We start from the raw sequence: 16,915 nt of genomic DNA on the forward strand, positions 1-16,915 counted from the left end.
ACACTAAGATCTCTTCAACGTCACTGCACTTGAAGATGTATTAATTACTATTTCTGTATTCATGTAAGGCTCTTGCAAAGGAAGGAAAAAGTTGTTTGTATTAGCAGTGAAGGAGGTTTCTTAAAAGACAGATTGTGTGTGGGATGCACTTTGTTATAATAATTTTTGTTCGCCTCCATAAGGTATGCTGCCTCTTAATGAGTTTTTGTTGTTGTTGTCAATTTGCACTGAAAGTTTTGCAGACTAACTATGCATGGTTTTGATTTGAGGAGATCTCACTGCCATTAATTAAATTTGAAATGTCATCAGTTATACATCATGTTAATACACAGTATCTCATCTGATACTGTTTCAATTTCCCCCCTCCTTTTGAATTCTTTGCCCCTATTTGTAACAACAGTATTATTAATTTTACTTGGAAAAAAAAGCAGGTTGGTCCTCTATGACATTGGGTCAGGGATCTCTAGGCCTTCCATGGAAAAGGATTCCTCCAGAGGGGGCTTGATTCTAATGGCCTGTTCAGACATTACAACAGGTTGAATCCAATTGTCTCATTCTGCTAACAGAGACAGTTCTGTCACTGGAACCAGGAGGTGATGTTTTCCCCTTCCCTGCAGACTCCTGTGTCCCTTCAAAATCTGTTCTGGATGGCTGGAACAGATTGTCAGATGGAATGACGAGATGTAATTTTTTAATATTTATTTATTATTACATTTATATCCCACCATTTTTGCTCCAAGAAATCCAGGGCAGCATACATAATCCTCCTCCTCTCCATTTTATCCTCACAACAACAACCCTGTAAGGTAGGTTGGGCTGGCCCGAAGTCACCCAGTGGGTTTCCATGGCCGAGTGGGGATTAGAACCTGGATCTTCCGACTCCTTGTCCAACACTTTAGCCACTACACCACACTGGCTCTTATGTACGAGGGAAGAGAGGGGGAGAAAGTCCCATCTCACTAGCAGATGTCTGCTAGCACGATGAGCTCCATCACATCAGCGATTTATTGCACACTTGCCATTCCTGGTATGTGGATTTGCAGCACAGACAAAAGAAAGTAATTCTTCACATAGACCAATGCATTAGACCAGGGAGATGTGAGAAATTTGCTCTGTCATGTTTTTCTCTCTTACACATTTACCCAACTTGCACCTCCCAGATCCGAATGCAACACAACTGCAATTTGCGGCTGGAAATTCATGCTTTTCTGAGCTGGAAATGTAGTGTGCAACATGTAAAGTGCATTCAAGTACATGCACACGTTTGAAAGTTGCGGAACGAAAAATGCATGTATTTCCAAATGCAGGCAAATCCACTTTAATCAATGGATACGTGGGTCCAAAACTGTGTGTGTTTAAAATGCAGACCTTAATGCAAATAGCACATAGTTAAGCCATTACTACAAGGTGTAGTGATGGCTGCCAACTTGGATAGCTTTTAAGAAAATTGGACGAATCCATGGAGGATAACGCTTTGAATTGCTACTAGTCGTGATGGCTAAGTATTACCTCCAGTATCGGAGGCAGGATGCCTGTGTAGTTGCTGGGGAACAGGAGTTAGGAGAGGAGGCTCTGTTGAGCTCTTGCCCCTGCTTCTGGGCTTCCCATAGGCATCAGTTCGGCACTATGTGAACAGACTGTGGGTATCAGTTTGGCACTATGTGAAGAGACATAGGCTTTTGGTCTTACCAAGTATAGCTGTTCTGGGCATGTTACATAAGGCAAATAGACAGATCATGGATACCTCTCAAACCAGTTGCTGGACACCCCCTTATTTGGGAAGAAATCTTCAGGGTTTTTTTTTTTGTTTTTTTTGCAAGGATGGCCATGTATAAGTACAATGTTAATTGAAACAAGACCAGAACAAAAATGCCACTTTAAAAAGTCATTGTCACATCATGCCTTCAGACAAGCCAAACATTCAGACACACATAGAAATGTTTGTTCATTGTAGGGTAGATGTTATTTCAAATGGCAGGTGCCCTGGCTCAGTTTGACAACTCTGTAAACTAGGCAAAACTTGTCACTGAATACCATCTCTTTCCACAAAGAAACAAGTGACATATATAAATACCAGAGTCCTTAAGCAAGTCAGAAGTTGCAAATAAGGGCAATGAAAATGTGATATCGCTATTCACAGAATTAAACACATCATTCTCTATCTTACATTTCAGGTTCTTGATTATACTTAGTTATCTTAAGTTTAAAACAAATTACATTTCAATATTGAAAGTGGATGATGAACTTTCAAATGAACCAGTTCTAGATATGTAATTTTGATTAATGGAGATCTCTGTTTTAGGTACTGAGATAGAATGCTAACATTTTTTAGTCAAGCATTTGGTTGAGCATTTGATTGAAGCAAGCAATTCAGCATTTTTGGGGGAGGGAATCTTTTTTTTTTAATGAATAGATACAGTTAAACCAGGGTGACCAACTGTCACAGCCAGAAGCCATTCGAGCAGGTGCTAACAGAGGAAAATGAGACATGAAGAAGGGCCATCCCAACACCCCAACTGAAAGTCTACTTTCCCCCCCCCCCTTTTCCATCCCCATCACTTTTGTTCTTGGGTGTCATGTCTCTTTATATGGTAAACCTGCAGGCATGGACTGTCTTGTTTTACTGATGGTATGGATGTTGCTCTGGAGCTTTTTTGGTTGTGGAGCAGAATCATCATCATCATCATCCCAAATTATTGGGCCATGAGCAGTATCTGGCCTTCGAAGTGTGTTCTCTAGAAAATGCTTCTAGCATGGCAATTTTTGCCTTGCCTACTGTGGTACAGCTAAGTGGGGAAGCCTATTCCCTGCAATTTCTCACTTTCAGGGATGCTGAGCCCAGACATTTTTTTTTCATTACTCTAATGTTTGCTGTAGGTACAGTTGACAGAAACAAACAAAAAATTCATTGTCCCCAATGCACTGCCTGCACTCATAGCTTTGGTCCTAATATGCAAGTCCTGATTGTGTTCTGCTTTTTGTTGTTCCTGGCTTGTTTCACTTCCTTCTTCAGGAATAATCTCTTTGCTGAGACCACATGCCTCTCTCAAAATTTGGGCTGGGGAGGTTCCAGCCCCTCCCCATGCCAGCCGTTTCTGCAGCGTAGCCTTTATTTTCATCCTTTGACATTATTTCATTGACAGTATGAGCAGGAGCTGCTCCAAAGGCATGTATCAGAGTGTTCACAGCTGTCCTGATACTAGCCTAACTCACTTTGGACTGCTTTGGAGGAGTTCCGAATACTTGCTTTGGAGGAGTTCTACTTTATTCGGTATTTGGGCTTTGTCCAAAGTGAATGACAAAGCTTGGCAGCCAATGAATTCCATTATTTATACTTGGTTCCCTCACTGATTTATGTCAAGGAATGTTATTCTGGAGTAATGTTTATTTCTTCTATATGTGGACAATGTGTAGAGAATATTATGCTGGAATGGGGAGAAAAACATGAGTATTTTACAAGGAAGATTTGTGAACAGAATATTAGATTCTTGCCAGCTTCTGCTTATAGGTATCTCCTGGGAAGCCTACATAGATTCTTTTTTTAAACACAATATTTGTACATGCTTATTCCCTCGTGGTATGGAATGGGATGTGTGTGTACCTTCAAATGTTCACATGATGTTGAACACATTATTTGGGGTCCATGAATCACATAGCAAGTTCAGAAATGTATGGACTTCGGCCACAAATTGCATTCAAGTCCAACTTCAATCCTGATAAAAAAAAAAATGAACTGAAACAAATTTCTCAAATATCCCTATACAAATCTGAGGCTTGGGCAGGACAGGAGGTGGCGAAGTGGGAAACTCCTGGATTCTTTTAACAAGCAAGTTTTTTCTTGGGAACAGATACTGGGATTATTTGCACACTGTTTGTTTTCATTCATTCTTTCTTTTGTTCGTTCATTCACGCACTCATTCATTAAATTTCGATACCATCTAGTAGGCAAAGCTCTCTGGGCAGTTCACCCAAAAATAATATATATTTTTTAATCATACAGTTGCTTGAGGTGCAGGAGGCGTGACAGAAAAAAATGCTGGCAAGGCTAATGTTACTTCCCACACAGCACACCCACGTCATTAAAACACCACATGATCAGCTTCAAAAGCCTTGACTTGCTTCCATTTCTTGCTTTTTCTGCCTTGTCTTCGGGATATTCAGTGAGACAGTTCATTTTGTGAAAAGATGGATTTATTTTGTTCAGAGATGTCATGCAGCTAGGGCCTGCTCTGCAGCAATATGCTGTAGAGAAGATGACATGAAAAGGAAGGTTTGCTGATCGTGATTGTATGTCTCTGACACGCTCTGAATGAAAATGATTTGGTATTAGAGAATAAAGCACCATTACTTTTCTCCTGTGGAATGTTCATGGGTGAGGTTGTCACCTTTCTTTTCTGAATAGAACTCCTGATCATGAGAGGCAGATCTACTTGGAAGTAAATGTGCAAATTTCCCCTCGGTTTACATCCCAGCCTCTAAAGTTGTGCAAATTTAAAGGCTGGGCAGTAACGGAGGGGAATATTGAACAACAGGAATAACTAGTCTGAACAGTTGGGGAGGGAGAGCAAGTCCTTCTGGACTTGCTGGAGATTCAAGGAAGTGTTTAAAGGGCGGAGGACATTGGCAAGTGTGACTTCAACACATAATGGTGAGAGGATTACAATGTCAATTGGGAGATTTTTCCCCCACCACCACTTTGGTGCAATTATTTTATTCACATTTCCCCCCTGGTGCTTTTGAATTGGGCAAATGGGTTTCTTCATTGTCTTGCTATTATTCCCCCCCCCCCCCCATCTTCCACAACTGTTCACAAATTACCCTATATCCAGTCTCGCCTTGTCATTTTTCTTGTACGTTACTACTCCACTTTGGTGCTCCTGTTGACTGCTGAAACATACATGGAAACTGATAAGACAAGACTACACATATTGAAGAGCTGAATCCATGCTCTTGTGAAAGTCTGGGGGAGAGGAAAATACGACCCCATTTAGCCAGATTTCAAAATCCACACACAAACACGCACAAATCCAATTTGTGCAAATTACCATTTGTGCAAATGATGAAAAAAAAAACCCAATACATAAAACATTTTTGGAATCGTGTGTGTGTGTGGGATGTAATTCCCAGCACCGCACATTCCTACACTTTGCCAGTGAAATAAAAGAGGCTGCATCCTCAGGGGGAAATTTAATGATTCCATCATCATAACCTGCATAAATCAAAGTGGCTGCAAGAGAAAAAGTGAGTTGAGGGGAAATCTGAAAGAGGGGAATTAAATACTGCATTGTAGCTGCCCCCTTACATACTTTTCAGATTAGGCAATTCAATCTGACAAAATCCAGAATGAATCTGTATTGCACTTGACATTTTTAGGCTGTAAGCCTGTACACCAGGGATGAGGAATGCATGGCCCTCCAGATGATGTTGGACTGCAACTTTCATAATCCCTCACCATGAGCTATGCTACTTAGGGTGATAGTAGTGCAGTACAACAACATCTGGAGCGCTACACATTCTCCACCTCTACTGTACACTGTTAGGCTGTTTACAGCTGCAATCCTATACTTCTGAGAAGACATGTATAAGACTGAGCTGTAAAAGTCTCAGTGAAGTGTCAATGAAATTCAAACAGCCTATTTGTGCAATGTTACAAAATGTCAAGCCAAATCATGATGTTCCTCCAGTATGATGACGAAGTTATGTTAGATTTCAGGGAGACAGTTTGGTGTGCAAACATTTAGGATTAAGTGCAAGTAACAAAACTCATTTTAAAAACAACAATAAAATCCTGTTAAAATGTCTTCTTAAAGGACTTTTAAAGTTATCTCAGGATTTCTTCCAGAAGTAGTCCATCTTATAATACAATAGAGTAAAACAAACCAAAAACAAACATCTCTGGAACTTTGCTTCAGAAAAAATTAATATGTGTTGGAGTTAATCAGTGAAATATGTTTAAGTTAAATATTGAATTTAATATCTTAAAAGAGTTTTATTTTTGGTTATTTCTGGATTCTCATGCTGTCATAATTTCTGCCAGTTGATGCTGAAGACAGACATTGCCAAAAGGAAAGAAAATATTCTGTACAAAGACAAAAATGTAGGCATACATCTGATTTCTGATATGCTAGATAGGACAGAATAGCTTATATTCTGAACCTTTTTCAGATAATAGCCTAGCCAAGGCAAGGATTGTGGAGTTTCGTATGTTGAAATGTACTGTAATGACTGCAATTTTATCAGTTTTATGAGGGACGCAACACTCAGACCCAGCAATTTGGCACTTATAAGAGCTTCCTATTTGTGTATCAGTGTGTGTGTGTGTGTGTGTGTCAGGCATATCTGCAATGTCTTTTCAATAATTGATTTTCACAAGTATTTCAGTTCTTGTCAAGCTTCAGCTTTCATCTAAATTAATTGGCTGTGATGCCTTTGAAAGAGGCAGAAAGGATTTATAGCGTTTAGCACTTGATTGTACATAATCTGTTTGTCATCATACTTTCCTTCCCCTGTGACACACACACAACTCCATAGCACCTTGCCACATTTTAAAACCTATCACAGCTTTGCAACCATATTTCAACCATATTTTACACATAAGCTCCAATCACTTTTCAACTCAAATGCTATTGTCTGTCAATGATAACCCTCTTGGGCTTTTCTTATCCATTCTGGGTTATGGAAACATTCCAGCTCGGTACAGTTGGATTGTTCTGGAGGTGAGTACTACAATTCTTCTCAAGAGGGACTTAATGATTGGTTTGTAAGTAAAAAAAAGGGGTGTGTGTGTGTGTGTGTGTGTGTGTGTGAGAGAGAGAGAGAGAGAGCATCTTCAGATGGGGGGGGGATTTATTTCCCTCCCGTCACTTTGAATCGTGATTCCGTAGCACAAAAGAGATGAGCAGCTTCCTCTTTCTTCAAACACTGAATAAAGAGGAAATAAACAAAGACCATGTGGCCTTTTTTGGGCTTTTTTGCTCTGCTCTTCCTGCACACAGCAGGAAATGGCGGCATGTTTCACTACAGAGAAAGAATCTGATTTTACTGGGTCTTTTTTTGAGACAGGAAAATGATCAGAAGGAGTGGGAGATACACGTGAGGCAGACGGCATCATGAATAGCCCCTGCAAAACTCCATGAGTGCCCAGTAATGAGCATGCTACAAAATGCTCGTCTGATGATGCTGTGTGTTTGTGCATGATATATAATTTTATCATTGTCCTTATATGTGTTATCAACTATTCTGCAGGCTAACCAAGTAGCTCATGTTTATTTCATTTCTCTGACCCCAGTCCTTCTTGCAGTACAAAAAACCCTCTCACTCTGCCTTCCACATTTTTTAACGGTAAAATGAGTACCCAGTTAGCTGGGGGAAAGGTAATAACGGCCGGGGAAGGCAACGGCAAACCACCCCGCTATAAGGCCTGCCAAGAAAACGTCAGCGAAAGCTGGTGTCCCTCCAAGGGTCAGTAATGACTCAGTGCTTGCACTAGAGGTTCCTTTCCTTTTAATGTAGTAAAAGTTAGACTGGGGGGAAAAAAGTTTCTCTGTACTACTCTTTTGGATGTGCTGTTAAGAAATTTTATTGCTGGCATGAGGGCACAACTGTTGGCACCAATGTCAGTTTCCCCACAGGGACAAACAGCAGTTGGGCAGAGCCAGTGTAGTGGCTAAGGTGTTGGACTGGAAGTCGAGAGATCCAGATTCTAGTCCCCACTTGGCCATGGAAACCCACTGGGTGACTTTGGGGCAGTCACAGACTCTCAGCCCAACTTACCTCACAGGGTGTTTGTTGTGAGGATAAAATGAAGAGGATTATGTACGCCGCCTTGGGTTCCTTGGAGGAAAAAAGGCGGGATATAAATGTAATAAATAAATAAATAAATAAATATCCCGTCTTTCACATATGAACATGCACTCACCATGTAATTCTGCCTTATTAAGGGCCAGCCATAAGCCACACTACTGGTACAATTGGAGGAGCTGTCAGCACTGTGCTGTTGACTACACCACTGCCTTTTGTCAATTACACTGCTCAAATCAGTAGCAAAATGCAGATGGGGATGTCTTCATCAGATCTGCTTCATCAGATTTTTGGGGTGGGCTTCTCCAACCACATCACCTGGAGACATGGTTATTGTTTGGAAATCCCTACATTTCCAGACTTGCAATGCACTGCATGGAATAGCAAAAAATGTGTCCAATAAAATGCACACATTTGCAAAGTGTGGAAAGAGAAATGTGTGCATTTGAAAATTGCGTACCTAATGCTTTAGTCAATTGTATAATTTGAAAAATGTGCATAAAAACATTTTTTAAGGCACATCCCCATTTCCAACCCTTTTTTTAACATATAGTTTAGGCTCATAGCCACTGCAGAGATTATACCAGATACATTTGCCATTCAGCATGGCAAAGAAGAGTCAATAATGCCATTCATGGGTTTGTGTTTTAGTCATTGCTTGCTAATCACTGACCTATTTCATGATCAGTTTGGCTTACTACGTTGTGATAAACCATCCTTCCCCAGAGGTGTTGCAGGGAAGCATGATCCTGGAAAGCTGAGGGAGAACCGCCACCATTTTCCCGTGGTGGCAAAAAAGCAGTGTAAAAAAATGGGAGGGGGGTTGGAGAGGAAGAGAAGTTTTAAAAAAGAAGCTTCTGCACCTAACTATTTTTATTTTATTTTTATTTATTTATTTATTTATTTATTACATTTCTATAAAGCCCAATAGCTGAAGCTCTCTGGGCAGTTCACAAAGTAAGTCCCCACCACCACCTCCAAATTAAGAATTTTGCTAGGCCACTGTTGAATTTTGCCAGACTACTGTCACTGCCCAGTAATGGTGCTACAAAGGTGGGGAAGTAATTTAGGCTCTGCAGAGTAGTTCTCATTCTTTCTGAGAACCAGGCAGAAACACATTTGAAGCAAGGTTTATTTTCTTTGATATTGCTGTGAAACTGATTTTAATTAGGAAAAAGAAGTCTGCTTGTTTTTAATGGAAACCGGTCACAAATTGCCATCATCATCATCATCATCATCATCATCATCATCATCTACCTCTGACCTATTAACCAGGCTAGAGTTAATGGAACTCTCAAAAGGATATATTTGTGCAGGAGGCATTTCTTGTGGAAGGTGTCCCAAAACGTATAAATTGCTTGTAGAAATCAAGCAGCTCTATTACATTTTTCTCTTGTGTGAATAAAAGAAAAGCCGTTTTCATTCTTATCTGCATTTTCACTTTTTAGGACTCCGCAACCCTCTGAAGTTGTATTTAATGTATGTTGATGAGACAGCTTAAGTGTCTGTTTTTGTTTTCTTGTCTATTACAGTGACACAAGGCGGGGATGCGGTTGCATCGGATGCGTGTCCTGATCCGGGCATTCCTGAAAATGGGAAAAGGACTGGTTTGGATTTTAGGTAAGAGTCTTGTATGGTTTTATCTCATTTGAGAATGTATGTATATGGAATTATAATAGAAGAGCATACTAGAAGCCTGAAGTTTTCATAAAAACTACTATCCTGCATTCTTGTGACACAATAAAGCTTGAATGTAATAACTGGTGGAGCACCCAGATTGAGGGCCTTGCTAGACGAGGCCTTAGCGCGCTTTGAGGCCCGGTTTCCCTGCTGTGCGTCCACATGACGCACAGGGGAATCCGGGCCCAGGCAGCACTAAAGCCTCCCCTAACACGCCATAAGCGAAGTCGCTTATGGCGCGCCTTTTCCGCAGTCCCGGCCTGAGGCCAGGGCTGCGGAACGTCTAGCAGGGTCCGTGGCTTTTTGCGGCTACTCGCTTACTCACGAGTAGCCGGGAAAAGCCACGGACTGGGCACAGCGCTCATACGAGCACTGTGCCCATCGGGCCGGGAGGGGATCCTGGGGGGGAAGGCCGGACCCGGCAGGAGAAATTGGGATGGCGCAGGGCGACACGGGACAGGGAGGGATGGCGCAGGGCGACACGGGACAGGGTGGGATGGCGCAGGGCGACACGGGACAGGGAGGGATGGCGCAGGGCGACACGGGACAGGGAGGGATGGCGCAGGGCGACATGGGACAGGGAGGAATGGCGCAGGGCGACATGGGACAGGGAGGGATGGCGCAGGGCGACACACGGAACAGGGAGGGATGGCGCAGGGCGACACGGGACAGGGAGGGATGGCGCAGGGCGACACACGGGACGGGGAGGGAGGGCGGAGAAAGAGTGGGCAGGGGGCTTAATTTAAAAAAGGGTGGGGGGCTTAAGTAAAAAAAAGACACTTACCTTCTCCGAAGTCTTCGGGGAGCACGTGGCCCCTTTAACAAAAAAAAAATGGCCAACGCTGCAGGGCTTCCGTAGTCTCTGTGCGTTGGCCGTCTAGGAGGCGGGGCGGGGCGGGGCGCGCTAAAGTTAGCACGCCATTGCCCCGCCTCCCTGCCGGCTTATCCGGCAGGGTCTAGCAAGGCCCTGAGTATTCCTATGCAGATGTTGTATCTTCACTTCGAGGGCTCTCGTGTCCATTTCAGTGGTTGGGCCATCCACATGAATCAGGAGGATTTGTGTATAGACTTAGAATGAACCTTTCAATGGAAGTGAACAGGCAATGTCAAGTGTGCAAGAGTTCCATGTGTGCCTTGCACTATGAATACTGTCCTGGATTGGGGCACTTGTCTTTCTAATAGTGCTAGTCTTGTCCTTGATGCTGCAATAATTTAATATGCCCAAACGTATTTTTGCATTGCAAACAGGACTTCCACATAAGCCACGAAATGTTCTTCCCGTCCATTGGTACAAACACACTTCAGGAACATAAGGCTGCCATTAAAGACAGCAACCGCACATTGATTCCTCACCCTTCCTCCACTGCAACGGTCAGCCCATTTTCCCCAGCATCCTGATGCCATCATGCTATGCATTTCTCTGCCCCCAAAAGCCTCGCTCAGTTATGTGGAGCAATACATTGCAATAATGTGAGGGCGCACCATAAGCCCTACCAGACACTGTGCAGCAGAACAAGCCTTGGGCTTCGTGTTTAGTTTTTCCCCAAGGCTACAGATTTCTCCTTTCTTACGTGTAGTTTAATTGTAGAAGTCATGGTGGGGGTTGGGGGCAGTGTACAAGTTTACACTCTTCTTTAAACTTAAAAACATGTTTGTTGTGATTATTTTTTTAAGACTGAAGTCAAAGTCTTTCTCGCTCACTCACTCTCTTTTTGGAAACCCACATGCTCTGTGCAAAATTTGTTCTAACTGTGGTGATTTCTATAAATTTGGGAACGCTGCAATTATTTAGATTTCCTGCCTGCATCGGGCCAATTTATTTTGCTGCAGTCACAATGGCTCTAAAGCAGCTTTTACAGAGATGCAGTGTGCTGTAGTGGCCCTGCTAAGCAGGAAAAGGGAATGGGCTTTTCTTTTCTTTTTTAATCAAACTTCAGTTCTCTTCAGAAAGCTGGAAATCACTCCTCTTTCAGCAGGAGAGGAAAAAAAGTAATTTAGAAAGACCTAAGAATTCTATCAACTAGAAAAGAGGACAGTTTCATGGACAGGGATGTTACTGACCTCTTCAATTGTTTCCTCCTTTGAGTTGTTTGTGCAGGATTGGGTTACCGGGCAAAGAGAAATAATGAAAGCCACATCCTGTTCAGTAATGTGTCAGAGCAAACTAGTGTGCTGCAAGAGGAGAACGCATAGCTCAAAGGTGGACCATGTCATTTGCTTCCACAAGGTCACAGGTTAAGTTCCTGGCATGTCCAGTTAGAATGCAGATGGTAGCATTGGAAGGTGGTAGCTTCCATTTCAGTAGGGCTGTGAATCCATTGTGGGTTTCAATCAGAAACAGGCAGAACTCTAATGGAGCCATCCAATGTCCGAAACCCTATCCCCAAAATAGGTTTAGCATCTTGAATAGGTCCTTTAGAGTTCTGACTGAAGCCCAGAATGGATTCACTGCCCCACCAAAATCAGAGCCGCCATCCACCATTGGATGATGCTAAAAGCTGAAAGTAGGTGATGGAAAAGACCTCTCCCCGAGACCCTGGAGAGGAGCTGCTGCCTGTAGAGTAGGCAATACTGAGCTAACTGTATAAGGAAGCTTCATACGTTCAAAGGAATTGCTAATGTACTATGGAACGTAAATTCAATAAGGAAAGGCTCCTATGACCTCATGGAGAAGGCTGCTCCCTGCATCCTTGCATCACCCTCTCCAACACAACAATAGGACTCACCCACCCACCCTGGATCCTCCTCCTTGCTGCATTTAGGCTTCATTGCTTTCTTTTAAAAGCCTAACTGGTAGCAGGGGTCATTGTCAGGAAGAGGAGGAGTGTGAGCTGTGTTCTGTGAGTGTGTAGGGGATGTGTTGTGTATGAGTGTGCTGTGTAATGGCCCCTGACTATTTTGCCTGAAGCCAATTCAGCTTCTGCTCTGAAACGGGTTATTATTTTGCCTATTTGCTAAACCTTTGGGGAACCTAAGAGTGAAGCAGATCTTCCGTTTGGATTTGGAAAGGGTAAGTGTGCCACAGTTGCACTCTCAGTTGCACTCTTCTTTACTAAGCAAGAGTTTCCTACACATTAGTCTCCTAAATAATAATTATAATATTGTGTGTGCAGCACTTAACCATTGGCTAAGATGCACTACATCAAGATGGGAAACAGTTTTTTCAAAAGACTCATGGTTAGCTAAATGGGACATGTTTTATAGTGGAAAAATTGGCCCATCAAATATTCATGTGTTTAGGTATATGTAAACCAGAAGCATTTATGAGCGTTTGTTTCTCGTTTGTAATTCAGGAAGATGTCAGATTCACATATTTCAAAGCGATCGAAATATTTGTTTTTATTGTTCGATAATGTGTTGTTGTTGTTGTTTGCTTAATTAGACTGACTACGTCTCTTTCAATATCCCCCTGCATAAAAACTTTCCTGACTGTTTTTGAAATCTTCTGTTTGATAAAGAATGACTCAGACATTAATTGTCATTAATCTTCTTTCTTTATAAATTATTGTTATTGCTTTATTGTGTTGTATAATCTTTTATTCCAATTTGTATTGATCTGCTGTCTTTTATTTGTTAAGTGTTTTACTTTTTTTGTTTTAATAGACTTTGTTGGAGTGTGTGTGTGTGTGTGTGTGTATAAGTGGGGAAGGAGGAAGGAATTTAATGACCGTATTCAACTGCCAAAAGCCTGTCAAAGGACTTCCTATTTACTATGTATTCAATATGAAGATCATCCAGACGAAGATTATTACTTTTCAAGTCCCATTGATTTTAGTGAGGCAGTTCACAAGTGCTTTGTAACACAAGCCTATCCATGCTTACTCAAAAGTAAGTGTCATTGAGTTCAGTGAGACTTATTCCCAGGAAATTGGGCACAGGATTGCAGGTTAAGTCAGTCTCATAAAAAGAAAAGGGAAAGTGTGCCATTGTCCCGACTTCCTCAGTACATCTGCTCTCTTGATCATGCTTTATTGCTACCTTGTGAGTGGAGAAGGAATGAAGAAGGAATTGTGTGTAGGGCTGGCTTAGAGTGGGGGGGAAATTAGTGTAAAGCCAGGTTTCATTTTCTAACTATATAGAATATCAGGAGCCTTTTAAAATATATTGTGTTGCTGATCATTACAGTGACTTGGTATTTTGTGGTAAATACATGCTTGCTAGATAGGGTGACCATATGAGAAGGAGAACAGGGCTCCTGTATCTTTAACAGTTGCATAGAAAAGGGAATTTCAGCAGGTGTCATTTGTATATATGGAGAACCTGGTGAAATTTCCTCTATATCACAACAGTTAAAGCTGTAGGTGCCCTGCCCTCTTTTAAATCTGGTCACTCAAGTTTAGCTCCTGCACTTTAACTGTTGTGATGAAGAGGGAATTTCACCAGGTTCTCCATATATACAAATGACACTTACTGAAATTCCCTCGTCTATGTAACTGTTAAAGATACAGGAGCCCTGTCCTCTTTTTCACATGGTCACCCTATTACTAGAGAACAAGCCATATTGAGCACACTGGGACTTACTCCCAATAAGCATGTGTAGGACTGAAATCTTTTAAAAGCCTACTCTTTTTATGATTATTTTAAGCATTACAGTGCATGCAACCATAGTGGTGCAGAAATATCTCTTGGCTCTCATCATGCATTAAATAAAATGGATTTGTTCATGGATCCAAGTTTTAAATTATTGCCAGTGTTGTCATAATCTTATATCAGATGAGAAGCATGGCTGTCTCATTGCATTACACTCTGTTTACATCACATAATGGCAACAGCAGTGGAATGGTCTGGGCAACTGATTCTGTTATTAGCTAAAATATTAAAATTATCAATTTGGTTTTGTTCCTTGAAGCAAAGATTCCAGTTCATGTCACTTTTCTTTTTATAGAATCTTGAGAGTTCAGATGAATAAATGCCAAATAACTGCCAGAAAGTGTCCAATCCCACCCTATCAAAAAAGAAGAAGAAGAAGAAAAGGAAATGTGTATAGCATCAAGCATTCTTGTCAAATAAATTAATTGGTCCAGGATGCTAAAATATTTTTTCAGTCAATGTAGCAAAAGTGCTTCATTTGATTTAGCAGCATTGATTTAAGAAAAGGTTTGTCGACTTAAAACTATACATTATTCGACAATATACTGACGTTTTCCCTTGCATTTCCATGTTTCACTCAACAAGTACGGACACAAGGGAAGGGTGAAAATTTCACTTTAGTTTGTTTTTTGATAAGACTTTAAAAATGTGAACATTTCTTCATATTCAGGATGGAAAGAGCTTCAGGTTTTAAAAAATTGAATGTGGGAGAAAATGAAATTGAAAGGGCTACACATGGATACATTTAAAGTGAACGAGGCCCATTGAGCAGCCCAATGGAAGGTAGAAACCCCTTTGGTGGGGTGCCTGATGAGGCCTCTCCATGAGGCAAAGCTTAATTTGGGGATCACAATGACGTAATAGTCTGTGGCAGCTCCAGCAGTGGCCTTTTCTAGGATACTTGTTTGGAAAATGAAAGAAGATGCTTGCAGAATTAAAGCAATTTTCTTTGAGTTGGTACTGATGTGGAGTATAGCCTGCCCAAGCATAATTTTCCTTCATGGTCCTGGGTTTCTTATGCTAGTCAACAGTGTGGGAAGGAATGGTGATCCTTTAGCTCCCATATCACAAACTTACTGTAACAATTCAGTCCATGGCATGCAATTAGTGCATGTGTTTTTTGGTTGTGGGGGCTGGAAGCCACATATTCATAGTTGCAAGTCAAATATGGCAACAGATTCCTAAAGGTATATCAGTTCTGTAGCAAAAACAAAACAAAACAAATCTGTGGGGGGGGGGGGGAAGCAAAAAAATAATAATCTGTGGAAACATGGGATTTCTTGTTGCAGACATGACATTGTGCACCCTAAGAACAGCAAGTCATCAACGCTTTAAATGGGACCAAGGATCAGAAATAGCTCTCTATCTTATGCATGGTGAATTGCTGGTCACATACCATCCAAATAGTTTAGTAGATAGTGCTAGGGTGGAGTCAGTGCTTCTGGTCCATGATGGTACCAACAAAGTGGGGAAATGTAGTCCTTAGGTCCTGGAAGCCAAATTTAGGTTGCTAGGTAGAAAGTTGAAATCCTGGACCGCCAAGGTGGTTTTCTCTAAAATGCTACCAGCACAGGATCAGCTAGAAAGGCAAAGCTGTGAAGTTTCAATGCAGGGATGAGTTGGTGGTGCAGGGAAGAGGGGTTCAGATTTGTTAGGCACTGGGGAACATTTTGGGATAAGCCGAGCCTGTGCAAGAGGGATGGGCTCCACTTGAACCAAAATGGAACCAGACTGCTGGTACTAAACATAAAAAAGGGCCAGAGCAACTTTTAAACTAAACTTTGGAGGAAAGACAACAGGTACTGGGAAGCATCTGGTTTGGGTTAAATCATCCCAAAAGGCTGAAGATGAAAACAGTTTTGATTACCCAAATGTAGAAGGGGAAGGAATAGGCCATGAGTATATGGTAGAACTTGGTAGCCAATGAAAGAGGCCTAAGTGTCATTGCAAAAGAGACATCTGGGGAGGGCCATCATGTATAAGTGACATCTGAGAAGGGATACCATGTATAGGTGTTTCTGTGCTAATGCTAGAAGCCTCTGAACCAAAATGGGAGAGTTGGGGTACTCCGTTTTAAAGGAAAACCCGAATATAGTGGGCATTCAGAAACGTGGTGAAATGGAGAGAACCTGTGGGATTGGATAATCTCTGTAGAGCTGGAAAAAGTGCAGAAAAGGGCAACTAAAATGGTCAAGGTGGGGGAGCATCTCCTCTATGAGAAAAGGTTACAAAAACTGGGATTGTTCAGCTTAAAAAGGGGACACATAGTAGAGGTGTACAAAATGGTACAGGGTAAGAACAGACATAATAGAGGTGTATAAAATGTTACATGGTGTGGAGAATGTGAACACTATATATAGTAAAATGTGTTTACTATAATAGTAAAAACTGGGGTCTTCCCATGAAGTTAAATAGTATGAGATTCAGGACAGATAAAAGGAAGTACTTCTCCACACACTGCATAGTTAAACTATGGAATTTGCTGCCACAAGATGTAGTGATGGCTACCAATTTGAATGGTTTTAAAAAGGGGGAGAGAATGGCACTATCCAGTGGGGCCTTTGCACAAGTGGCTCCTCCCACCGATTCCATTACGCAAGCCAGATGCACTGCTTGAGAAAATGGGATACAATGCTCCCTATAGGAAGCCCCGAAACAAATGGAAACGGTCATTTCTGGATCATTACAGGACAGCGGAGCTCCCTTATGTGAGGTCTGCTGACCTTCCCCATTTCAGAAATGCACATTTCCTCTCATTTCCAGTTGCTCCCATAAGTGCTAAAACTCTGATGCAGAAGCAGCGTGTCTCACTTTCAGAACAGAATCAATCGGGGAACAATGGAAT

At 41.7% G+C, this 16,915-nt stretch overlaps 1 protein-coding gene across 1 annotated transcript in view; it reads left to right on the plus strand.

The window, feature by feature from the left end:
- Positions 1-16,915, plus strand: part of CSMD1 (CUB and Sushi multiple domains 1) — a 1,175,554-nt gene that overhangs the window by 786,389 nt on the left and 372,250 nt on the right. The window contains exon 8 of the mRNA XM_063125095.1: positions 9,333-9,420. Within this exon, the coding sequence (XP_062981165.1) occupies positions 9,333-9,420 (88 nt within the window). The remainder of the gene's footprint in view (positions 1-9,332; positions 9,421-16,915) is intronic.

Source organism: Elgaria multicarinata, chromosome 4 (genome assembly GCF_023053635.1).
Source record: "Elgaria multicarinata webbii isolate HBS135686 ecotype San Diego chromosome 4, rElgMul1.1.pri, whole genome shotgun sequence".
In the NCBI taxonomy this organism is placed as follows: Eukaryota; Metazoa; Chordata; class Lepidosauria; order Squamata; family Anguidae; genus Elgaria; species Elgaria multicarinata.